Here is a 24782-nt window from a genome sequence, read left to right on the forward strand (position 1 = left end):
CCTTCATGATCTTGTAAGTCTCTATCATATCCCCTCTAAGTCTCCTCTTCTCAAGGGAAAAGAGTCCCAGTTTTTCCAATCTCTCAGTATATGAAAGGTTTTCCAAATCTTTTATCAGACGTGTCGCTCTCCTCTGAACTCTCTCAAGTATCGCCATATCCTTCTTAAGGTACGGCAACCAATATTGGACGCAGTACTCCAGATGCGGACGCACCATCGCCCGATACAACGGCAGGATAACTTCTTTCGTTCTGGTTGTAATACCCTTCTTGATTATGCCTAGCATTCTATTTGCCTTCTTAGCAGTAGCAAGGTAATAAGAGATCACCAAGTGGAGTTTCAACAGAAGTACAAACTATATCAAAAACTGATTAACCCTTCCAGCTTTCGTGGGGTTTGATGATTATCTTATGTAAGGAAGTGATGTTTTAAAATGCCTGTTTTCCTTTCTCCTGAGAGAAATAATCGTTCACTTTATTGTGATTTGGGAAACACCGTGTCCAGGGTAATGCTATATCCTGTAAGTTTGCAGTAAAAAGCAAGGCTACTGTCATAGAACATAAGAAGTTGCCTCCACTGGGTCAGACCAGAGGTCCATCCCGCCCAGCGGTCCGCTCCCGCGGTGGCCCATCAGCTCCGCGACCTGTGAAGTGGTTTCTGACCTCTTCTATAACCTACCTCAAGTTCTATCTGTACCCCTCTATCCCCTTATCCTCCAGGAACCTATCCATACCTTCCTTGAACCCCTGTACAGAGTTCTGGCTTATCACCTCCTCCGGAAGCTTGTTCCATGTGTCCACCACCCTCTGGGTAAAAAAGAACTTCCTAGCATTTGTTCTAAACCTGTCCCCTTTCAATTTCTCCGAGTGACCCCTAGTGCTTGTGGCTCCCCACAGTTTGAAGAATCTGTCCTTATTCACTTTCTCTATGCCCTTTAGGATTTTGAAGGTTTCTATCATGTCCCCTCTAAGTCTCCTCTTCTCCAGAGAGAACAGCCCCAGCGTTTTTAACCTGTCAGCGTATGAGAAATTTTCCATACCTTTTATCAGTTTAGTTGCCCTCCTCTGCACTCCCTCGAGTACCGCCATGTCCTTCTTGAGGTACGGCGACCAGTATTGAACACAGTACTCCAGGTGCGGGCGCACCATTGCGCGATACAGCGGCATGATGACTTCCTTCGTCCTGGTTGTGATACCCTTTTTGATGATGCCCAGCATTCTGTTTGCTTTCTTTGAGGCTGTTGCACACTGCGCCGATGGTTTCAGTGATGTGTCGACCATCACCCCCAGGTCCCTTTCAAGGTTACTCACCCCTAGCAGTGTTCCCCCCATTTTGTAGCTGAACATCGGGTTCTTTTTCCTTACATGCATGACTTTGCATTTCTCTACGTTAAAACTCATTTGCCACTTTTTTGCCCAGTCTTCCAGTCTCGTTAGGTCCCTTTGCAGGGCTTCACAGTCTTCCGTGTTTCTAACCCTGCTGCAGAGTTTGGTGTCATCAGCAAATTTGATAATCTCACATTTTGTCCCCGTCTCCAGATCGTTAATAAATATATTGAACAATAGAGGTCCCAGCACCGACCCCTGTGGAACTCCGCTCGTGACCCATTGCCAGTCTGAGTATTGGCCCTTTACTCCAACCCTCTGTTTCCTGCCTGCCAACCAGTGTTTGATCCATCGGTAGATATCCCCTTGCACCCCGTGGTTCCACAGCTTTTTTAGTAGCCGTTCGTGAGGTACCTTGTCGAAGCCTTTTTGGAAGTCAAGGTAAATGATGTCTATGGATTCCCCCTTATCCATCTGGCTGTTTATTCCCTCAAAGAAGTACAGCAAGTTCGTGAGGCACGACCTTCCCTTGCAGAAGCCATGCTGGCTCGCCTTCAGTTGTCCATTGTTTTCTATGTGTTCGCAGAAAAGTGCAGAAAAGTGATACATGTTTCTTAGAACAGTCTCTTAGGAATTCTATTTCTTGTGCTCATATATAATATGCTGCAATGCTGTTCTGTTGCATATTTCTTAGTATATTAAATAATACTGGCTTATTACCAGGGAAGTACAGGGTCTTTTGATTGCTGAATTGGCTGAGCCTATAGAGACAGTATTTATAGCCCTTGGTAAGGCCAGGGGTGGGGAGTTCATCCCATAAGTCTGGATCCAGGATCTCTTGATTCCCGAAGGCGCCCTGCTCGTGACACAATTCAGTCGGGCAAGAAGCTGTCAGAGCCGGCTTAAACAGAAATGCACCACTGCTTTTCTTTTTTTCTCACATATGGTGAAGCATAAAATCACAAATCCTTTGGGTATTTTGATCATTTTATGATCAATTTAATGAAGCAAGAAACTGAGATGAGGGGACTACATTTCAGTTTCCAATGACTCCAACTCCCACGATGTGGTACAATAGAATGATGATAAGTTTACTCAAGAGAAAGCTTTATTTGTTACGGTAAACATCAATTTGAGTGCAGTCACATCGGAAACTGTGGGAATGGGGGAAAAAAGGGTGTAGCAGTTTCCTCCTGTTCCTTCAGCTACAGTGCCAAGAGCCTTCATTTGCAACTACTTGGCATTGTTCTAGTTTATAAAGTCTTCCAACCTAACCCAGCATTTGCTGGCCAAAGGCTACAAAAATACAGTTTGCTCTGGAATCAGCTAACAAAGAGCTGGTCTAGCCAGAAAGTATTACCCATTGAGACTCCTTCTTTCTCTTTCCTCCCCCCCCACTACCTCTGTGGCATCACCAGCCCTCATCAACACGAATATAAAAAGTGTAACCAGGGGGCTGAACCAAAAGAATGACATGGACAAATTTGTCCCCATTCCCACAGGAACTCAATTTCCCTGCCCCCATCTCCGCGAATTATGCCACTGCCCCCATTCCTGTAAACTCTGCCTTAACCACACAATCCTCAACCACTTATGATTTTAAAGTGTTTGAGGCTTGTGCAGATGAGGACAGAGCTTGCAGGAATGGAGCAGGGACAGGAAAAGAGTTTGCGGGGACGGGAAAATGAGTTCCCGAGGGGATGGGGAAAATTTGTTCCCGTGTCATTCTCTAGCTGAACCCAGATCTTCCACATAGCAATCCACACCAGGCTGGCATAATGACAGGGAATCTCCAATGTCACTAGGAAGAAACCTTTGTTATCAAAGAAACACATTAAACAATGACAAAGCAACATGACGTGACACCATAACATTAAAAAAACAACAACCCAGCCATCCTTTCAACTGGATAACTGGCAAGAGCTATAGAGTTTAATGCAGTAGCAAGAACTTTACCCTTCCATCCCTTCTGGTTGTGACACATTCACCTTTTTGTAAATCATAGATCCTAAAATCTCTAACACATTCAGGAATCTATCCTCAAAGAAAATGTTCTTGGTCACAGCACTTGAAAATTTATTTAATTTTTTTATTTTTTGTAGTCTTAGTTTAGTTATTAACATTTTCATACAACAATCAAAAAAGAATAAAGAACAAAACATAAAAGCTTCCAAGGATATACAGCAAGCATACAGGACGAATCGTTGTGCATTCGAAACAGTTGGCTATCAAGTAATTCAGAATTCAACAACAAGTAGTTTTTAAGAGCAGACTATTTCCTCAGAGACAGTGTAGGGAAAGTAACCGAATAATTTCTCTTAGTGGAATAACATTCATACCTGTAAGCGAGACATAATAAATTCCACCACTGGTTATGGGTGACTTTCGATAGATCTTTCCAGAATGTACAGATAACTTTAACAGCTGTAGTCAAAAGAATATCAAGTAATTGACAGGAAAGATCTGGTAGCGTAAAGATGAAATAGGCTCCTTTTAGTAAGAAATATGAAGGATGTTCGATATAGTAGATCAGACATCATTACAATATTTATGTAGGGCTGTACATTCAAAAAAGAGGTGCTTCAAGTCGCCTATCTGGGAACCACATGACCAGCAAAGTTTAGACATTGTAGGATCAATTAGATGAAAACGAACAGGAGTCCACAAGGCTCTATGGAGGAAGAAAAATAGTGATTGGATAGTGGATGCCGATTTGGTAGAGAGATTGCTATAGGTGTTCCCAGGCTGAGTCAGGTATATTTGTTCCAGTTTCCTTCATCCAACTTGAACGAATGGAGGAAAGTTTATGAAGGAAGAAAAGTTTGAAATGTTTGTAGATTTTAGAAGCAATGTGACCTCCCGCTTGGAATTTCAATGAAAGATCAAAGATAGAGACATTTCCCTGAAGAGAGTCAAAAGAAATACAGCTTTTGCGAAGGGAGGATCGCAGCTGTAATCAGGGGAAAAATTGGGAATCAGGCAGAGCATGTATATGATTAGCCTGAGAGAAGGGTATCCATAATTTTGAGATAAGGTCAATAAAGAAGGAGATGTCCCAAATTTCTAGAGACTGTCATGCGGGCCAGGAAATCGATTTTTTTTGTCTATCAGGATAGCATGGTTGTTCCATAGAGGGATCTGGAAGGATTTAGACACAGGGGTATCCAAAGTATAATCAAGGAATTTGAGAGAATCATAGGTACATTTAATAATAGGGTTAGGTTTTCCGTGTTTGGAAAGAGTCGTGCCCATAATCTTGTGTAGAGAAGGAGGGCGAGCATAGTCAGTTTCAAAGGAGAGCCATCTAGGAAATGCAGAGACATGGGAGGGTAGAATCCATTCAAGGCCCTGGCAGAGAAGGAAAAATTTATGATAGAGAAGATGATCAGGAAAATCCACTCCACCAAGAGGTTTGGAGGTTTTCAGCTTTTGTAAAGAAATTCGAGGGGATTTGCCATTCCAAAGGAAATTTGCTAGGGTTCTCTCCAGCAATCTGTAAAAAGACAGTGGGAATAATAGTGGAAACATATTCAATAAGTATAGAACTTTTGGGAACAACATCATCTTAAGGGATTCAGGTCTTCCCCACCAGGAGGGGACCATGGGGAAATAGCTTGTTTGATTTTAGTAAGGACAAAGTCCATATTAATTTTGGCCAAAGTGTGTAAGTCTCTACTAAAAAATATTCCCAGGTATTTAAGAGAAGAGGGGACCCATGTTAAAGAAAGGTCAGTAAGATGAAAGGGAGTAGAGTGCTCATTCAACACCATACATTTAGTCTTGTCCCAGTTGATTTTGTTACCTGAAAAGGTGGAAAAAAGGTTAATGAGGTCAATCAAGACCAATAAAGAGTCCTCAAGATCAGTTAAGTAAAGAAGAATATCGTCTGCATAGGCAGATAATTTATATTCCTCAGCCCCAAATGTAAAACCATGAATTTTAGTGTTGAGTCTTATAGTAATTAAGAGGGGCTCCAAGGCAAGGTCATAAAGTAGAGGGGAGATAGGACAGCCTTGCCTGGTGCCTCTTTGAAGGGTAAACTAATCAGAGAACTCCTCATTGGCCAAGATTTTCACCAGCGGAGCAGTATATAATATTTGAAGCATGTTGATGAAAGTAGAAGGGAATCCAAATTTTTCCAAAACAATGAACCGGTACAGCCATTCAACCCGATCAAAGGCCTTCTCAGTGTCAAGAGACATGGACAACACAGGGAAGGCCCTCGATTAGGCCAAGTAATATTATAGAATAACTTACTGTTGTCCGCACCATATCTACTATTGAGAAAGCCAACCTGATCTTTATGTATAAAAGGTTGGATAACATTTTCCAATCTGAAGCTCAAAACTTTAGTGTAGATTTTATAGTTCAGATTAAGCAAAGAGATTGGTCTGTAGTTTTGTACCAGTTGATTGTCTCTGCCGGGTGTGGGAATGACGACAATAGTCGCTTCAGAAAATCTACCCAATGAGGTAGGGTAAGACATGATTGCATGGTAGTAGCGTTGTAGTTTAGTAGCCAAAAGATGTGAAGCCCATCTGGGCCCAGCGACTTCGCCATAGGTAGTGATTTGATAGCCTCCAGGATCTCGGAAGTTTGAATAGGAGCCTGAAGTTGATGGAGTTGAGTGGACTAAATCTGCGGCACCATAGTCCGAGAAGTAAAGTGATTGATAGAAGGAGTGGAAAGAATTCAAAATTTGAGACATGGAAGTGAGAAGTCGGCCAGATTTATCTTTTATTGAAGTAATACGATGCTTAACTCTGCGACCCTTCAAATAAGATGCCAGCAACTTCTTGGACTTATTAGCTTCTGAATAGTACAGAGCACTCTGTCAAAATGAGAAAGCCAAGGAAATGTCAGATAAAGCAGTGTTGAAGTCAAACTTCATTTTCAGAAGCTTGAGTTGAGTAGCTTGATCTGGTAAAGTATAGAGGGAAGATTCTAATTCCTGAATAGATTTTTCCACCTGGGATAAAATGGAGGTAAAGACTTTGCGTTTATGTGCTGCATAACTAATTATTACACCTCAGAGGAATGCTTTATATGCCTCCCATATAGAAAATAGGAGGCTTCAGGATCCTTGGAGTTGAAGAAGAGTGCACTCTGTTGCTGAAGATAGGAAATAAATTTTTCATCACAGAGTAAGGAGGTGTTGAGTCGCCAGGATCCAGAAGGTTTTTTCTTTGCAGACCAACTCAAGGTGCATTGAACTGCTGCATGGTCTGAAATAGAGATCCCATAAATTTTGGCCGAGGTAAACATGGGGATAAGATCTTTGGAGGCAAAGTAATAATCCAACCTGGAATATGAGTGGTGGGTATTGGAATAAAAGGTGTAGTCTTTAGTGGTGGGATGGAATAATCTCCAGACATCTGACCAGCCATTGGTAGTAATCAGGGATTTCAGAGAAGCACGAACCTGGAGCTTGGATGGTCGAACTTGGGACGTTCTCTCTAGCAGCAGGTCTAAAGGAAAATTAAAGTCTCCACCTAAGATTGTATGCGAAATTAATGCTGAGGAAGAAGCACAATTCAGAGTCTGAAAAAACAGTGGGTCATCTGCATTTGGAGCATAGAGATTAAGGAGAGTAATTGGGGAACCATTAATTAAGCCCTCAGAATCGCAGGTATGGGAAAGCATCTTGAAAGGAAAGGACTTACGGATTAAAGTAATAACCCCATTTTTCTTCTTGAAGGCCGGAGATGTGAAGCATTGATCAAAAAAATTTACCAGTGAGTTTTTGAGCTTCTAAAGTATTGAGATGAGTTTCCTGCAAAACACAGATATCGGAATTCAGGTGTTTAAGATATAAAAGAATTTTCTTCCTCTTGATGGGGTTGACAAAACCTTTGACATTCATTAATTTATAGCTGATATAGCAGGTAAAGTAATCAAACTATGTCATGCTGGATAGCATCACATGACGTCCCCCAAAAAAATTTATTTAAAACATTTATATGCTGCGTGTCCAAAGTTCCATGTGGGTTAGAGATATAACATACATATTATATTATGTTAAGAATGCTCTGTCATCTTTCTCTGTGCTTTATACATGACTGACTATAACAACTGAGCAATGTATGGACACCTCTACTTGCAAAGCTGGGTACAAGCCAGATCATTATACTAGTCATAAGGGAAAAGGAGGCACAGACAGGCAGGCTAACAGATAAATATTATTACCGGAATAAAAAACTCTGCTGGAAAATTAGATTTGCAAAATGTGCAACAGCTAAAAAGAAATACTATAGTTTGCAACACATAACCAGCTGCACTGGCATAGTAAGGGGGGGCAGGGAGGCGGTCTGCCCTGGGCGCCGTCTTAGTTGGACACCGGCACCTGTCCTCCTATCCTATATCCCCACAAATGGTGTAAGACAGGTGACATTTCAACAACTCCAGTGTGTTGGACCATTTTATTGGCGGTGCTGTTTAGCTTAGGAGGGAGAGGAAGGCAGGATGGATTGAGCATCCCTCCTGCTGATTTTCCATCAAAGATACAAGAGTGGTGTGGAGGGGTGTGCAGGGATGTCGGCTTGGTGGCAGAGATCTCTCCTTGGAGGGGTACTGGGGGAGGGAAGGAGGGAGAGAGAGAGTAATCTGGGATCTCCCTGCAGGTTCAACTAATCGCGGCAGAGGACTCCCCAATCAGCTGAGCCGGCAGGACTCTCCGAAGCTGCTCAGCTATTCTCATTCTGACTTTGTTGCCTGGCCATTTAATGTTTCTAATCATGTTGGTCCTAATCTCTGCTTTCTGATTTCCTCTGTCTTCTCTTAACTCTCATGCTAGGTTTTTGTAAATTTTCTCTCGCTTCCTGTCTTCTTCGTCTCCTCCACTACTACATCGATCTCTAACATTGTTTTTTTTCCTTCTCAGCATTCTCTCAATTTATTTTTCTCCCGCTCTTCATTCATTCTTACTATATAGGCTTAAATTTCCCTCTTTTTACTGTCTACCTACATTCCCCTCTCTCTTAATCCCCAGCCTCTCACTAACTCTGTCCTCTATCCACTTCCTTCCAGCATGTTCTCTCTCTCTCTTTCCACTTCCATCCAGCGTGTCACCCCTCTGTATCTCTCTCGCGGGTCTCCCCTCTGTCTCTATCCACCCTTCCATCAAGCACCCTTGTTCTCTCTTTATCCTTCCATTTAGCATGCCCCCTCCCCATCCTTCCACTAAGTTTCTCCAATCTCTTCCCATCCTTCCATCCAGCATTTTCTCTCTGCCCGTTTTCTATCCAGTAAGTTGCCTTTTTCTCTCCTCACTTTTCCATTTAGCACATCTCCCTTCCCTTTCCCTCTAACAACAGACCTGGGAACATAAGACACTTTTCAATATATTTAAATTAGAAACCTTTATGTGTGTGGTAACTCAAGCTGTTTCAAACTGTTTTCATTGATGCTGGGTTTCATACATATTCCTCCAAAGCGGAAACTTGCAACTACATCCTACCATGAAAACGTGAGCACACATCATGTGCTGCTATGCACCACTATATTTTCATCTTTTTTTTTTTTTTACCATCTTCTGCACAGAGCAGGTAAGAAGGGATTCGGTCTCCAGTGCTCGGCCCTGCCCGTATTTCTCATTGAAAACACTTTCTATCAGCACCACCCTCCTCCTTCTCCCTAATCTTCTCCTCCCCCCACCCCATTATAGGTCCCTATTCCATTTCTCGCAGTGGGGCACAACTAAGCTGCCTTTTCACTGCTCTTCCTGAGAATGTTGCACTCTTGGCACACTCGATGCCCACCCTTGGCAGGAGATGGGTTGGACGGTACACGTGATTCCTCCTCTGCCAGGAAGGTCAAGGTGTGCTTAATCCAGCTTTGCATTCTCCAGCAACCCTACTCCCTTCACTTCCAATCCTGTAAGACTGCTGCTGCTTCCAACATGGGGCCACTCAGCTGAGGCGTGAGCTGTCAGCTGGGCCAGTCCTCTGCCCCCCCCCCCCCCGACATCACTTCCTGTTCTGGAGCAGAGGACCAGAACAGCCAGCAGCCACAGCGCACGCTTCAGAAGAGAAACCTTGTGCGTATTTCTTCTCGCTGTTGTGGCAGTGCAACACCCGGAAAAAAAGAAGAAATAACAAAAACCGCCTGGACACTCAACAGAGTCCTCAAAAAGAGGATATGGCTGGGGAAACCTAAGACAGGGATCTCAAAGTCCCTCCTTGAGGGCCACAATCCAGTCGGGTTTTCAGGATTTCCCCAATGAATATGCATTGAAAGCAGTGCATGCACATAGATCTCATGCATATTTGTTGGGGAAATCCTGAAAACCCGACTGGATTGCGGCCCTCAAGGAAGGACTTTGAGACCCCTGCTCTAAGAATAGAACTGGCAGCCAATGCCAGAATTTATATGATGGTGGGGAGCGGGCAGGATTGCCTAAAGGAACATATGAGCAACAGCAGAGCCCTAGAAATGAGAGCCAGAAAGTGAATGCACTTGAGTGTTTTTGCATCTCTGGTGAGGACAATCTCGTATAAGTAAAGCCAGCACCAGGAGATCAGAAGTGACCCAGGTAACCGATAGTGACCTGGAGTGACCCAGATGACTGATAGTGACCGGAAGGGACCGAAATAAGCAAAAAAACGATTGGCATACCCACGTGAATCCAGCTAGAATATATAATACTGTATTTTGAAATATATTGTTCGAGCATATAATTGATAGAATACCAGTTAGCACCTCACCAAGGGCTGTATGAGGGGGGGCAGCTAAGCAGAGCGCAAATATGGAGAGGCAAAAAAATTCCTCCCCCCCCTCCAAGTGCACTATCTCTTCACATGTATGGTGGCAAAATAGATAGGGTGGGCGGCACCAGTGGCAAGTTGTACAGGGCACAATTAACACAGTATGGTCCTGATACCAGTCATCCTAGCCAATGAAAGAAATACCACAACATAACAAATTCACTTATAAACCACAGTAACCTCTCAGTTCAACACGCTTAACACTAATCAAGCACAAGCACAGTGTAGTATAATCACATCAGTGGAGTGATGGGCTTTCCTACAGCTGCTTTTCAGTGCTTCTTATGCATATTTGAATTTTTGATAAAGATCACTGCTATATAAAAACATTTTTTAAAGATAATACCATCTAACTGATATTATCTGGATGTCACTAGATTATTTTGTGCATAATATTTATATTTCATTCATAAAAATCAGCTGGTTAGATCCCTAGTGGATCATCATTGCAGTGACAGTGCCTGAGTCATCACAGGCTTGTTTTAATGTTGTAATTTCGCGGGGCATCTTTTTATAAGCAAAGGACATTGAAAGATGAGGTACCACCCATTTTTAACATGAATTTCTTCTTTATGAAGTCATTATGTTTAAAGTTTGATTCAAGTTCCTTGGAGAGTGGCTAACAGCAGTCTTTTGCAGGTCAACTGTTTTTGAAATGGCACCAAGTACACTGTATTCTGGAAAACTCTCTCATCTCAGTTTCCCGAGGCAGCCTTGCGAAACACGGCCAAGGCTCACGTTTTTATCACAAGTTAAGTGCACTTCAAATTTTATTTATTATATATAACACTTTGAAATATTGAGCACTTTTGTGCTGTGATTAGAATAGTGGTCTATCAAGACTTCATGGTTATTCTCCTGCAAATGAGCTGATCTATGAGCGCATAAAAACATCTGTTGTGGTTATTGAAATATATTTAATATATTTTCTGTAAATATTTTTGAATTGCATAATCTGTCTGGGCATTTCTTGTTGTGATCTCCAAAAAAAAAAAAAAACAGCATAAACCAGCACATGGACATTTTAATCGCTAAAACGTTCAAGTGCCGATATACATCCTGCAGGGCATTCACCTTCCATGATATCTATATGTTAAAGGAGCAAGTAAAAGGCATGTTATGGGTGGGATTTGGAGAGACTTAGCACTTTGACATTTTGCAGGGATAATCAAACCATTTTTCAAGATATCCAGGACACTGTTTAGAAGTCCCAAGCTTGACCTGTTTTAAAAGCCAAAAGTACCCAAACTGTCCACATGACCACTACAGAGATGAAAGCATACCCCCCCTCCTCCAGTGATCTCTGACCCCTCCCAACCCCAAAAGATGTGAAAGAAACTGTACATACCAATGTCTATGACAGCTGCGGATATCAATAATAATAAAAGGCTAAGCGCGCATGTGCTTTTCAAAGATCGTGATTCCTGGTGGCGTGAGGTGTGCTTCTGTGTCACACCTCACGGCGCCTGCGCTAGCTGGAGGCGCGTGTTCCAGGGACTCCTCTCTCCCGCTGCCGCTGCTCTTCAAAGCGGCTTGCTGAGGGAGAGAGAGAGAGGGCGGGTCAGAGGGCGGAGTAACTCAGGGCAACGCTCCCTATTTCCCGGTGCCCGGGCTGTTGCTACTGGTGCTCCAGTCTCCCCGGTAACCGTCTCCAGGGGCAGTAAGCAGAGCGAGAGAAAGATCCCGGAGCGCTGCTGCTCAGGTACCGGGGAGGGGGCCGAGAGGGGGGGGGGGGTGTCGCAATAACCACCGAAGCCCGGGATTGGCTGAACCGGGCAGCTGCAGGGTGCGGTCGGGGCTTGGTCTGTCTCGCTGGCGGAGCTTCAGACCCTTCCCAATGAAATGTAAGAAACAAAAAAGAAAAAAAAGCAAATTCAGGTAGGCGAAGGCAGGACGGAGGCTGTGATTGGCAGCGGCTGATGCTACTCCTCCAGCCGCCTAGCTCCTCTCCATCGGCCCCGGCCGGCAGCCCCCTCCACCCCGTCCTCTCTTCTCCGGTGGCCCGCACAGGAGAAGGAGCGGATAAAGCATGATCACAAGGGAGACCGTGCAAAGGGAAATGCAAGGGGGTTGAAAAAGCGAAAGGTAGGACAGGAAGGGAAAAGGGAGGGGGAGGAAGCCTAAAATGAAAAAAAAACCCCAACTTTATACAGGAAGAGGAGTCTCTAGCACCCGTTAATGTAACGGGCTTAAAGACTAGTTATGTGATAACCTACTAGAGCAGCAAGCAGGTGTCTAAAGTAGCCTAGTGGGTGGTGTAGTAAACCATAGAGAGGGGGATTCAGGCCCATATACCACCCTACTCACTATATATATGGTGGAAAGTTTGAGGCCACCAAAACCCATCTAAAACCTATTATACTGCCATATAGATGACACATGCAGCCATAAGAGATATTGGGCTGGTAGACAGGTGAGTGTAGTAGATTCTGGAGGAGTTTTGGAGAGCTCATCATACTTTAAAAGAGGGTTCTTGTGAAATATGTACCTGGTACCCTTTCTATGAAGTTCACAGCAGAGCCCTGTATGGCCAGTCCATAAAGATGCTGGTCCCAAATGGGCTTGATTTGGACATTTTGAACTTGGATGTTTTTGTTTGTGAAAGGTCCCAAAAATGTAGATGTTCTAAGGGCCAAGATGTCTAAATAGGCCATTTTTGAAAAAAGAAAAAATTTGGGCATCTAGCAATTTCAAAAATGGATGTTTTCCTGCCTTGACTTAGACACACTCTCGAAAATGTCCCTCCATGTGTATAGCTCTTCAAAAGGAGATCATGAATAGTTTGTCCCAACTTTTCGGGAGGGGAAAGAATTTACAACATCCTCCATAACTCACCCTTCTGAAGCAGCAGTAACCTCTGCAACAATACAGTTCATGCATACTCCTAAAGCCCCCTCCCCCCACCCCGATAGCTCAAATGTTTTGGGTCCAAAATATGATCCATTACTTCTCATCAGCTACAGACAATAATTTTGTATGGACGCCCCTGTTTGCTTGTGTCAAGACTGACATTTTATCTTAATGAAAGGCACTGTTTTAACAAATAAAGGGATATTTTTATCTTCAGATATATTTTTTGGCTACTTGTTCATCATATGCCTTGAAATATAAAAATTAATTTTAATTTGAACACAATAATAAAAAAAATACCCAACTTTGAATTTTCCCCAAATGACTACATTTTAATATACTGATCATGTTATTATTCTACCCAAGGCTATGAACCACTGCTTTACAATACCATCAGCCATACTGTACCTTTTCCAGTATAATCTTCTAGATACATTTTGGTGTCGCATTTGAAATTTTGGCTAGTGTTGTGAAACAAAATGCATTCAATAGAAAGTAAGGACAAAACAGTATTACAACTGGAGGTGAGGAGTAGCTTAGTAGTAGAGCTGCCGCCTCAGCACTCTGAGGTTGTGGGATTAAATCCCAGCACTACTCCTTGTGACGCTGCATAAATGTAAACTGCTTTGAATGTGTAACCGCAAAAAGGCAGTATACAAGTCCCATTTATTCTCCCTAGGAGAGTGCGGTGCAGTGGTTAGAGCTACACCCTGAGGTTGTGGGTTCAAACCCCATGCTACTCCCTATGACCTTGGCCAAGTCACTTAATCCTCCACTGCCCCAGGTATACTAGATTGTGAGCCCACAGTGGGGTTACCATATTTTTCTCCAGGAAACCCCAGACACATGACTCTACCCCATTCCATTTCCAGCCCCTCTCAGTTCCCACCCAATTCCTCCCCCAGCCCCACCCCCACAGAACTTCCCCTCTTCTTCCGGACGAGCTCCAGCCACGTCTGGAGGGCCTGGAGCATGCGTGGATGTGTGCGACGTCATCCAGGCATGCTCAGATCCCCTCCAGACAAGGCCGGAGCTCATCGGGGCTTTCCAAAACCCAGACAAATGCTGGAAAGTCCATTTGGGAGCCTGGACAAGCCTCTAAAAAGAGGACATGTCCGGGTTTTTCCCAGACGTCAGGTAACCCTAGCCCAAAGGGACAGATAGGGAAAATGCTTGAAGCACCTTTATGCAAACTACTTTGACTGTACTTATATAACAAACAGGCAGTATACAAGTCCCAATACCTTTCCCTTTACAAGCAAAAACAAAGTTGAACCAGGACTCTTCTCAACTCAAAGGTAGTAATAGAGGTAAAGCTAGCAGGAGGCAGGCCAAGAGACCAGCAAGAAACATAAGTGGGAGAAAAGAAATTTTACAGATGTCTATTGCCGAAATGCAAGCAAAAATATGAAGGTGATGAGTATTACTTTAAGACAGTGGTTCTCAACCCTGTTCTAGGGAACCCCCGGCCAGTTGGGTTGACAGGATATCCCTAATGAATATGCATGAGAGAGATTTGCATTTAATGGAGGAGACAGGCATGCAAATGTGTCTTATGCATATTCATTAGAGATATCTTGAAAACCCAACTGGCTGGGGGTCCCATAGGACAGGGTTGAGAGCCACTGCTTTAAGATGAAGCGTTTGCAGAATAACAGAAAGTTTGCTGCACAAGGAAGGCACTACTTGCTAGGTCAGCCTGCAATGCCAATAAACCTCTTATGATCACTTGCACAACCATATAGTAAAGGTCACTTGTACTTCACCAACCAAAAGAAGAAATCACTTACCGAAGAATTTCTTTCCGGGTAAAGAAAGTACAGTCCTGTAATGAAAGAAAGATATAAGCTCAGACTGCTTTGCTCGACTTCAGGAAATACCATCACCTGAACAACGTCTGTCTACATCGATTAGGGCATGTTAACAACAAAACAATTTCCGCATTTACCACAATCAGTCAGAGACGAAAACTGGAAAAGCAGCAAAGGAAAAAGTCATCTTCTGTGTAAACCTTGGGGGTAATTCTATAAAGAGATTTTTGTGCATATATGACAATATACATGCATAAAATGGAGCTTATAAAATTGCCCCCCTGGTGCAAAAGTACACTTGATGACCAGAACTAAGGTTACCATATTTTCAGAAGCAAAACCCCACACCTGACCCCGCCCTGTTCCATCCCCAGCACCACTTTCTTCTGCCTCCAGACCTGCCCAGTTCTGCCTCCAGCTGTGCCCCCCCTCAGAGCCTCATCTCTTCTTCCCCGACCAGCTCCAGCCGCGTCTGGAGGGCTTTGAGCATGCTTGGAGGGCCCTCCAGACGCAGCCAGAGCTGGTGAGGGCTTTCCAAAACCCAGCCCTGCCCCAACAGAGCCTCATCTCTTCTTCCCCAACTAGCCCTAGCCACATCTGGAGGGTCTTGAGCATGCATGCGATATCATCCACGCATGCTCGGAGGGCCTCCAGACGCAGCCAGAGCTGGTTAGGGCTTTCCAAAACTTGGACAAACTTCTGGGCACCCGGACAGTCCTCTAAAAAGAGGACATGTCCAGATTTTTCCAGACGTACAGTAACCTTAACCAGAACCAGCATATATGGTGACCCAGATGTAGGCATTTCTTAGGACTGGATTATGGACAGAGGGCAGGCGGAATCACAGTGTACATAAACAATTCCACTTGCATCTGAAGAGGCATAAATGTCCATGGCTTCATTGTAGTCAAGATTTCTGTGGGATTTCTGTGGTATCTTTCTAACATACAAATGGTACCTTTGTGTTTTTACACAATAGGATGAACATGGTACCTTCTTGCCCTCTCAGTCTAGGTGGTCTGTTATAAGATTGCCCTTCCACCCCTAATGGTTAGTGCTGCAGTCTGAGAACCAGGGGAACCAGGCTTGATTCTTCTCACTTCAGCTTCTTGTGACCCTGGGCAAGTCACTTAACCCTTCATTGCCCCAGATACATAGTAACATAGTAAATGAATGGTCCATCCAGTCTGCCCATTAGTTATTTTCATTAGAAATACATAATTAAGTTAACTTGTCTCTCCATTGAGATTTCTGGGCCATAGGCTAAAGTCCACCTGGTATTGTCCTAGGTTCTAACTGCTAAAGTTGCCATCAAACCTCACTCCAGCCTATCCAACCATCCTGTTGTTTGCAGGACATCTACCGTAAAGTCTGGCCAGTAACTTCCTCATGTTCCAAGTTAGTGGAGTTCCCATTGATGTCCTCCCTAGTCCATCCTACACCAAATCACCATATATGGGACACAAACCATACAAGTCTGACCAATACTAGCCTTAGCTCTTTAATTTATACTAGAGAATGACACGGTGGATGTTACCTGCGGCTATCCGTGGGTAACCCGCAAAAACGGTGGAGGGGGGAAAGGTGCTCACCGCAGGTATGGGGACAAGGCCATCCATCGCCCCATGGAGCGGTGAATGGCCTTGTCCTCTCAGTTAAGGAAGGGAACGTGCGCGGTCACTGATCGCGCGCGCGGCCCCCCTCCCTCCTTCCTACCTACCCACCTGAATCTATCTATATCCCTCCCTCCCCCTTACCTTTGCGATGTGTTTTAAGGTTTCAGACTTGTTGAAAGCCGCCAGAGCGTACGTGCAGTCATGTGCGTGTGTGGGCAGAAGCTTCTCCTCTGATGCAACTTCTGGTTGTGCCAGAGGAAAAGCTTCCGCCCAAACACGCACGCAATTGCACGAACACTACGGCGGCTTTTAACAAGTCTGAAACCTTAAAACGCGCCAAGAAGGTAAGGGGGAGGGAGGGAGATGCATGGACCGCGCGAGGGGTGCCAAAGGGCAATGAGGTGGCAAGAGGGAAGGGTGGATGCTACAGGGATGGGGCGGTGAAGGGGACCGTGGTCCGGTGACGGGGCAGTGACGGGGACAGATTTTTTCCCCATGTCATTCTCTAATTTATACCATTTGTTTTCTAATTAGAGATCCTTTGTTTTTATCCCACGCTTTTTTGATTTCCATCACCATTTTCTCTCCACCACCTCCCTCGGGAAGGCATTCCAGGCATCCACCACCCTCTCCGTGAATAAGAACATCCTAACATTACTCCTAAATCTTCCTCTCTGCAACCTCAAGTTATGCCCTCTGGTTTTACCATTGTCCTTTTTCTAGAAAAGTTTTGGTTCTACATTACAGTAATACATTTCAAGTACATAAGAACATAAGAATAGCCTTACTGGGTCAGACCAATGGCCCATCAAGCCCAGTAGCCCGTTCTCACGGTGGACAATCTAGGTCACCAGTACCTGGCCAAACCCAAGGAGTAGCAACATTCCAGATCTCAAAGAATAGTAAGAGTCTGGAACCCCAATGAGAGCAGTATTCCAGAGTTGAGATTGTGATGTCATAATGCCTCATTCCACAGGGTCTCAGAGCCACATTTATCAGTGACGTTACAATAGTTTGATTGTCCATACTGGGTCAGACCAATGGTCTATCAAGCCTAGTAGCCCATTCTCACAGTGGCCAATCCAGGTCACTAGTACCTGGCCAAAACTCAAGGAATAGCATATTACATACTACCAATCCAGGGCAAGCAGTGGCTTCCCCCCTGTCTTTGTTAATGACAGACTATGGACTTTTCCTCCAGGAACTTGTCCAAAACCTTTCTTAAAACCAGCTACACTATCCACTCTTACCACAACCTCTGGCAATGCGTTCCAGAGTTTAACTGTTCTCTGAGTGAAAAAAAAAATTCCTTCTATTGGTTTTAAAAGTATTTCCCTATAACTTCATCAAGTTCCCCTAGTCTTTGTAATTTTTGACGGAGAGAAAAATCAATCCACTTGTACCCGTTCTACTCCATTCAAGATTTCGTAGACTTCAATCATATCTCCCTTCAGCTGTCTCTTTTCCAAGCTGAAGAGCCCTAACAGTTTTAGACTTTCTTCTTACGAGAGGAGTTCCATCCCCTTTATCTCCCCTGTTCCTTCTCTCCTCTAGAGGTCTTCCAGTCTCTTTTCATACTACTTTTGGTTCAAACCCCTTTCCATTTTCGTCAACTTCCTCTGGACCACTTTAAATCTTTTTATATCCTTCGTCAGATATGGCCTCCAAAACTGAACACAATACTCCAAGTGCGGATTCACCAACGGCCTATATAAGGGCATCAACACCTCCCTTCTGCTGGTTATTCCTCTTTCTATACAGCCTAGCATTCTTCTAGCTACAACCTTAACACACAGTTTAGATGTCTTTAGATCCTCAGTCACAATCACCCCAAGGTCTCTCTCTCCGTCTGTGCTTATCAGTCTCGAGAGAGTTCAGAGGAGAGCAACACGACTGATTAAGGGGATGGAAAGCCTTTCATATGCTGAGAGATTGGAAAAACTGGGACACTTTTCCCTAGAAAAGAGAAGATTAAGAGGGGATATGATAGAGACTTACAAGATCATGAAGGGCATAGAGAGAGTAGAGAGGGACAGATTCTTCAAACTTTCAGAAAATAAAAAAACAAGAGGGCATTCGGAAAAGTTGAAAGGAGGCAAATTCAAAACTAATGCTAGGAAGTTCTTCTTTACACAACGTGTGGTGGACACCTGGAATACAATTCCAGAGGAAGTTATAGGGCAGAGTACAGTACTGGGGTTTAAGAAAGGTTTGGACAAATTCCTGCTGGAAAAGGGGATAGAGGGGTATAGATAGAAATTTACTGCACAGGTCCTGGATCTGTTGGGCCGCCCCGTGAGCGGACTGCTGGGCGCGATGGACCTCGGGTCTGACCCAGCGGAGGCATTTCTTATGTTCTTATGTTCTCATCTCCCAGCATATAGGTTTCCTCGGATTTCTACCCCCCACATGCATCACTCTACACTTCTTCGCACAGATGATAATAAATCATCATGAGAAGGGGCCGGATAGCTCAGGTGTGGGAGAAGTAGATTTGATTTCCGATCCCGGCTGCTACTTCTCAGACAAGCAGGGTTGAGGATGCTGCTTCTACTGTCATCAAATTTCCAGCAAGAGACTAAGTGGTCTCACGAGCATGCTGAATCATGAAATTCTATCTGCAGTATATCTCCTCTGGACTGTTGCAGGTGCATGCGTGTATTCCTTTCTTATTCATAAGTTACAATAAGACAGAGCTGAACTTTGCAGCACACAAGACCTGATTAGCTAAATTTTCACCCATTCTCTGTCTATGGCAGGGATGTCAAAGTCCCTCCTTGAGGGCCGCAATCCAATCGGGTTTCCAGGATTTCCCCAATGAATATGCATGAGATCTATTTGCATGCACTGCTTCCATTGTATGCGAATAGATCTCATGCATATTCATTGGGGAAATCCTGAAAACTTGACTGGATTGCGGCCCTCGAGAAGGGACTTTGACACCCCTTGTCTATGGGAAAGAAAACGTAGGGGGTCAGTTTTCAAAGCAACAATAGTAGGTACTCAAGCATTTTTCCCTGTCTGTCCCATCAGGCTCAAAATCTATCTAATGTACCTGGGGCAATGGGGGGATTAAGTGATTTGCCCAGGGTCACAAGAAGCAGTGCGGGTTTGAACCCACAACCTCAGGGTGCTGAGGCTGTAGCTTTAACCACTGCGCCACACTGAAGCTAAAACCAAAGCTTACTGGCCTCTATTGTAAAGTCAAAACTTCTTTATTGCACAAGTATCTTTCATGCAGCAGCTAAACATTTATCTAAAAAGGGGATCCCCTTATATGGGTAATGAACTTCAGCAATCGATACCATCTACATCAGTGGTTCCCAAACCTGTCCTGGGGGACCCCCAGCCAGTCAGGTTTTCAACATATCCCTAATGAATATGCATGAGAGAGATTTGCATACCTGTCACTTCCATTATATGCAAATCTCTCTCATGCATATTCATTAGGGATATCTTGAAAACCTGACTGGCTGGGGGTCCCCCAGGACAGGTTTGGGAACCACTGATCTACATCAAACTCACACTCAAATATAAAGGAACACTTTCTTTGTACAGTATGTACACATTTTACTTAGCTACCCAGTTAATATCAGCACTTAACTGGCCAAATGTCAACTCCGCCCCCTTAATGCCCTTAAAATAGTCCGTTTTCAGTTTGGTGCTAACTTGATTATTTACATTACATTACATTGGTTTCTTCTATCCCGCCAATACCTTTCAGCAGCGCTAACTGGTTTAGTGCCACCGAAAATGAAAGGTTTTACCCCACACAAGTGATTTAACTGGCCAGGAGCCATTTCCAATGAAATCACTTTGAATATCAATCCCTTTGTGTATAAGTTTGAAGGGGCCCACGCATGGGTGGAGAGTGGACAGGTCACGAGTGTGTTTAACTTAGAGAATACTATGTTACGCACATTTCGGAGCACAATTAGGACTGTCATTGGCTCGGCCCGCTTATATTCGTATTCTATAACGGAATCTTGGTGCCCAGATGCCATTACAGAATTGGCGCTCAACGCCCAGCATTGGAGTGTCTAAATCTTGGTGCACGTTTATAGAATCCCACCTAAGATTGTAAGCTGTTTCGGAGCAGGGATTTATCGCACCTGAAAAATGTTCTAAACCACTTTAAGTTAAAATTGGAAAGGCACAATAGAAATACAAAAAAAAAAAAAAAAATGAAATCATGAAGAGCTATATAGCTCCTTAGCTGCTACTGGTGCAGTCAAAATGAGAAAAAAATAGCATAACATAACTTTATTCTTCTATACCGCTACAATCAGACGATTTCTAGGCGGTTTACACAGAAGAGAAACTGGACACTCGGCGAAATACAGAATATTAATAATAAAAGTACAATATGTTACCTAGAGAGACAATATAATATTTTTGTTATGAAAAAGACTTCAGTTAAGAGATGAATTTATCAAATAGTAGTCTTAATTTCTTTTCGAAATGCGCCATAAGACAACATGGCTCCACTAATATAATTACCCAACCAGGACTGTTGTTTACTTGCTTGAAATGCAAGTATCCTACCCAAATAAGACCTGTATTTGGGTAGGCAAATAAATTACAATTCCTGATTATCCTCGCAGGGCTGTATAGCACGAAATGAGATAAAAGGTAGGTAGGGAAAAATCCCCAAACCAGCTTAAAACAAATACAAGATCCGGCTTTCCTTCTTTTTGACTGCCAGAGATGGTTCTAGAAAGCTTGAGTTAATGAAGCCATGTTACTCCATCCTTTCTCCAAGAAGGAAATCTATAATACATTTGATGGGGGAGGGAGCAGAAGAGGGTACGTTTCGCTTTAGGAAAATACAGTAATCATAGATGGTTTATCAGATCTCTTGTTAGTCTAAAGTTTCAGCTCTTACGCCTGTTGGCATCAATTATTAAGCTTTTCTGTATACAGGAGTGGGAGATACAGCTCTTCCTTTAGCATACTATATAGCAGAATAGTATTTCAGGGAGAGAAGCGGATGTTTCCTTAGGAGCTGATCCTAATGATGTCAGGGGACCTGGACTTGGCAAGTACTGTACACATTGAAACAGGAGCCAGGGCAGGCATCTCTCCAAACAGCCCATAATAGTATCATCTGGGTAAAATAATCACCTAGGCATGCTCTATTTTCTAAGGCTAGTGCAGGACAGTAACTAAAGGTAACATCACCAAAAACCTGGTCTCTCCTTGTAATTACTTATGCTTGCAGAGTCAGCACAGCAACTATTTAGCCAGAATACTATAGGCTTGCAGATAAGTCACTGGAAGCATAGCTGAAGAAGAATGTGAATTGAGAACGCTACCTTTTTACTTACCACATCTAAAAAGTATATTTACATTCACTCAATCAGAAAAGAGGTCCAAAACTCCGATGCAAAATTTATTCACCACATAAAATCATAACAAGTAATTAAAAGCCTGACAAGGTCGTGTCTCACCCTCATGTCAGGAAGTGTAAAAACCAAAAGGTGTTATTCAACAGGTATCACCTATTGGCAAGGGAGAGGAGAGAAGCTATTTCCAACAAATGATACCTGTTGAATACCTTTTTGTTTTTTTACAGCTCCACACACAGCCCTTATGAGCCACCAGCTGCGACAACTCCCAAGCCCCTCATCTCCCAAGCAAATCCCATATACAAAAGGGGAGGGTGGGAGGAAAAGCTGCCTTCGAAGGTCAGGGAAGATTCCTGGACCCTGGAGGCACGTCCTATATATCCCCACCCATCCTGCCTCGCTCTTCCTCACCACAGCCAATCACCTCCTGGCTGTTCATCGTGAAGTTTTACAAATGCGTCTCTTGCGGGCCCCCCCCCCCTCAACCCAAGCAACTCTTACCCAATACCTGCGAGCTGTCACCCATGGGGTGACCGACTCGGGCCATCCAGCTCATTGTTATGGTCGCCCCTCGAGACCAGCTCTTGGGCTCATATGTTCCAGCTCTGGAAAATTCTCCTTTCCTACACAGACAAATTACTTCCTAGAGTCCAGGAACTTTCCACATAATAAGAAAAATCAACCCCCTCCCCCCTTTTATGTAGCCGCATTAGGCTATTTTTATCATCAGCCGTGGCGGTATTAGCTCCGACACGACTAGCCATTAAAAAAAGCCTAACAGCTTTGTAAAAAAAAAAAAAAGGTGGGGGGAGGGGTGCCAAATGCAGAAACAGGAAAGAAAATATATAGGGGTAAAAGCGATATGAAACCTGAGAATAATATTCAGAAGCAAAACCCTTAAGATCTATGAGATTTTATAGGATTGTACCAGGGCTTATAACATAATTCACAGTAAATAAGAGTTAATCTATGCAACTAATTTCTTATCTACCTACACACTCTGATTACATATAGCTCAAGAATGCAGAGGCAGTTGTAAAATCATCTAAATTAATTTCCTATCCTAACCCATTAGATGTCATCTGCTGCATTCTCAATTGTCCATAAAAATGATTTGTTTCTAAGCTCCCTGGTTTACATGTCTGTTTTCTTTTTCATTTCTTAACCCCATTGCTAAATATGAACAAGGGAGGCAAAGCAGGTCTCTTCTGTTCTCTTTTTCCCCATTTGCTTATTCTGTTCCTGTTCTTCTAGCTCTGCAGACAATATGTAGAGGTCCATCTATGAGAAAACAGCTCTGGGAACTAACAGTAATTATCTGTGAGAATGAGCCCCCCCCCATCCCCAGACACCCAGGTCTCCCCCCATCCTTGGTCTAGAGCAGTGTTCTTCAACCTTTTTATATCTATGGACCGGCAAATTACTAAGACTGAAATGAAAACCCCTGTCTCCGCCCCCATCCTCGTAGCTCAGTCCCTGTCCCGTCCCCGTGAACTCGGTCCCGTCTCCATCCCATGTACAGGGAATGGGGAAAAAGAGAGAGAGATCCATAGTGCATCTCTCCCACTCCCTCTACTGGCATATTCAACATTTTTCCCTCGCTTATCCCCGGGATCATGTGCAGCATTTTTCACCAGCTCCATTTCCAACGTTTCTCTTTCTATCCTCTCCAGCACCATGCCACGCCTCTCCCTCCATCACTATATCCAACATTCCTCCCCCTTGCATCCCCTTCAATCTGTCCCTCTGTTCCCTCTCCACCACCATATCCAACATTTCTCCGTCTCATCCTTCTCTTCCACACACATCTCTTCCTTATTCCTCTCTCTCTCTGCTCAACAATTTTCTTCTTTCTTCCTTTCCCCATGTGCACCATCTTTCCTTCTCACTTATACACTCATCTCCAACAATTTTCCCTTTCTATCCCCTCCCTTGTGTCCCAAGTTCATGCCTCCTCCCTTCTTTCTGTGGCCCGAGTTCATGTTCCCCTTCCCTGCCTTCCAACCTTTGTCCCAAATTCAGGTCCCTCCCATGTCCCAACGCGCTCCTCCCCCCCCCCCCTTTTCTCCCTTACTTGTTCAGGGTTGTCCAGCCTCTGCCGAAGCCGGATTAGTGTCCCCTGTAAGCGCGTGTCCGTCTTACTTCCGGCTTGGCTGCTCCTTATCTTCAGCGCCAGCTACACTTGTTCGCCGGGACAGCGCACAGCAGCTCTTGCACGCCGCATGCTGCTATTTCGGTTCTGGTTCCAGATCAGCCACATGCAGCATGCATGAGCCGCTGTGCGCTGTCCCGGCAAACAAGTACAGCTGAGCTGAAGATAAGGAGCAGCCAAGCCGGACACGTGCTTGCAGGGGACGCTAATTTTTGTTTAAATCTATTTTATTCATTTTCACATCAAAGATCAAAAAAGAACACTTTGATACAGGCAACTAAATATACTCAAGAAATTATTATCAAATCACAAATTCCCAGTACAATGATCATAGTCCACATTAGGGGAGAGTGAAACCATACACAGTCAAGGGGAGTTGAATTAAAGAAAAACTATACTCGGTCATATTAACATATGCCAAATATACAGGGTTCTTTGGTTAATTACATTAAGGCCCTAGTGGTTGAAATTATAGAGGGGTCGGGAGCCTTAATGGCAGCCTTTCCTTCCAAGAAAAATTGCAATTGTTCTGGATCATAAAAAATATACTTATTTGTTTGATAGGTAATACAGCATTTACAAAAAAACCTAAGTTGAAAGGTTGCTCCCAAGGCCAAAACTGACTGACGAAATGTCAGAAATTTTTTACGTCTAAGCTGCCTCCACTTTGAAACATCAGGAAAAATTGCAATTTTGTGATTGTAGAATTCAACACTTTCAGTTCTATAAAAGAGACGAAGAAGAGCTTCTTTATCTTTTAAGAAAACAAAAGTCACTAACAAAGTAGCTCTCGCTGAAATTTCAATCCGTGAAGATTCCAGCATCCCAGTGAGGTCTAATTCTCCGGGATGAGTATTGACTTATCCTTATCCTCTTCAACTATATTAAGATAGTATAGTTTTTGCAATGGTGGCATAT

The 24782-nt window shown here is 43.7% G+C and overlaps 1 protein-coding gene across 2 annotated transcripts in view; it reads right to left on the reverse strand.

Moving 5' to 3' along the window:
* The window catches only part of CIB2 (calcium and integrin binding family member 2), a 123750-nt gene that overhangs the window by 77319 nt on the left and 21649 nt on the right, over positions 1–24782 (reverse strand). For both annotated transcript variants that reach the window (XM_033921110.1, XM_033921108.1), the window contains exon 2: positions 14728–14762. In XM_033921110.1, the coding sequence (XP_033777001.1) occupies positions 14728–14762 (35 nt within the window). The remainder of the gene's footprint in view (positions 1–14727; positions 14763–24782) is intronic.

This window comes from Geotrypetes seraphini, chromosome 14 (genome assembly GCF_902459505.1).
Source record: "Geotrypetes seraphini chromosome 14, aGeoSer1.1, whole genome shotgun sequence".
NCBI lineage: Eukaryota > Metazoa > Chordata > Amphibia > Gymnophiona > Dermophiidae > Geotrypetes > Geotrypetes seraphini.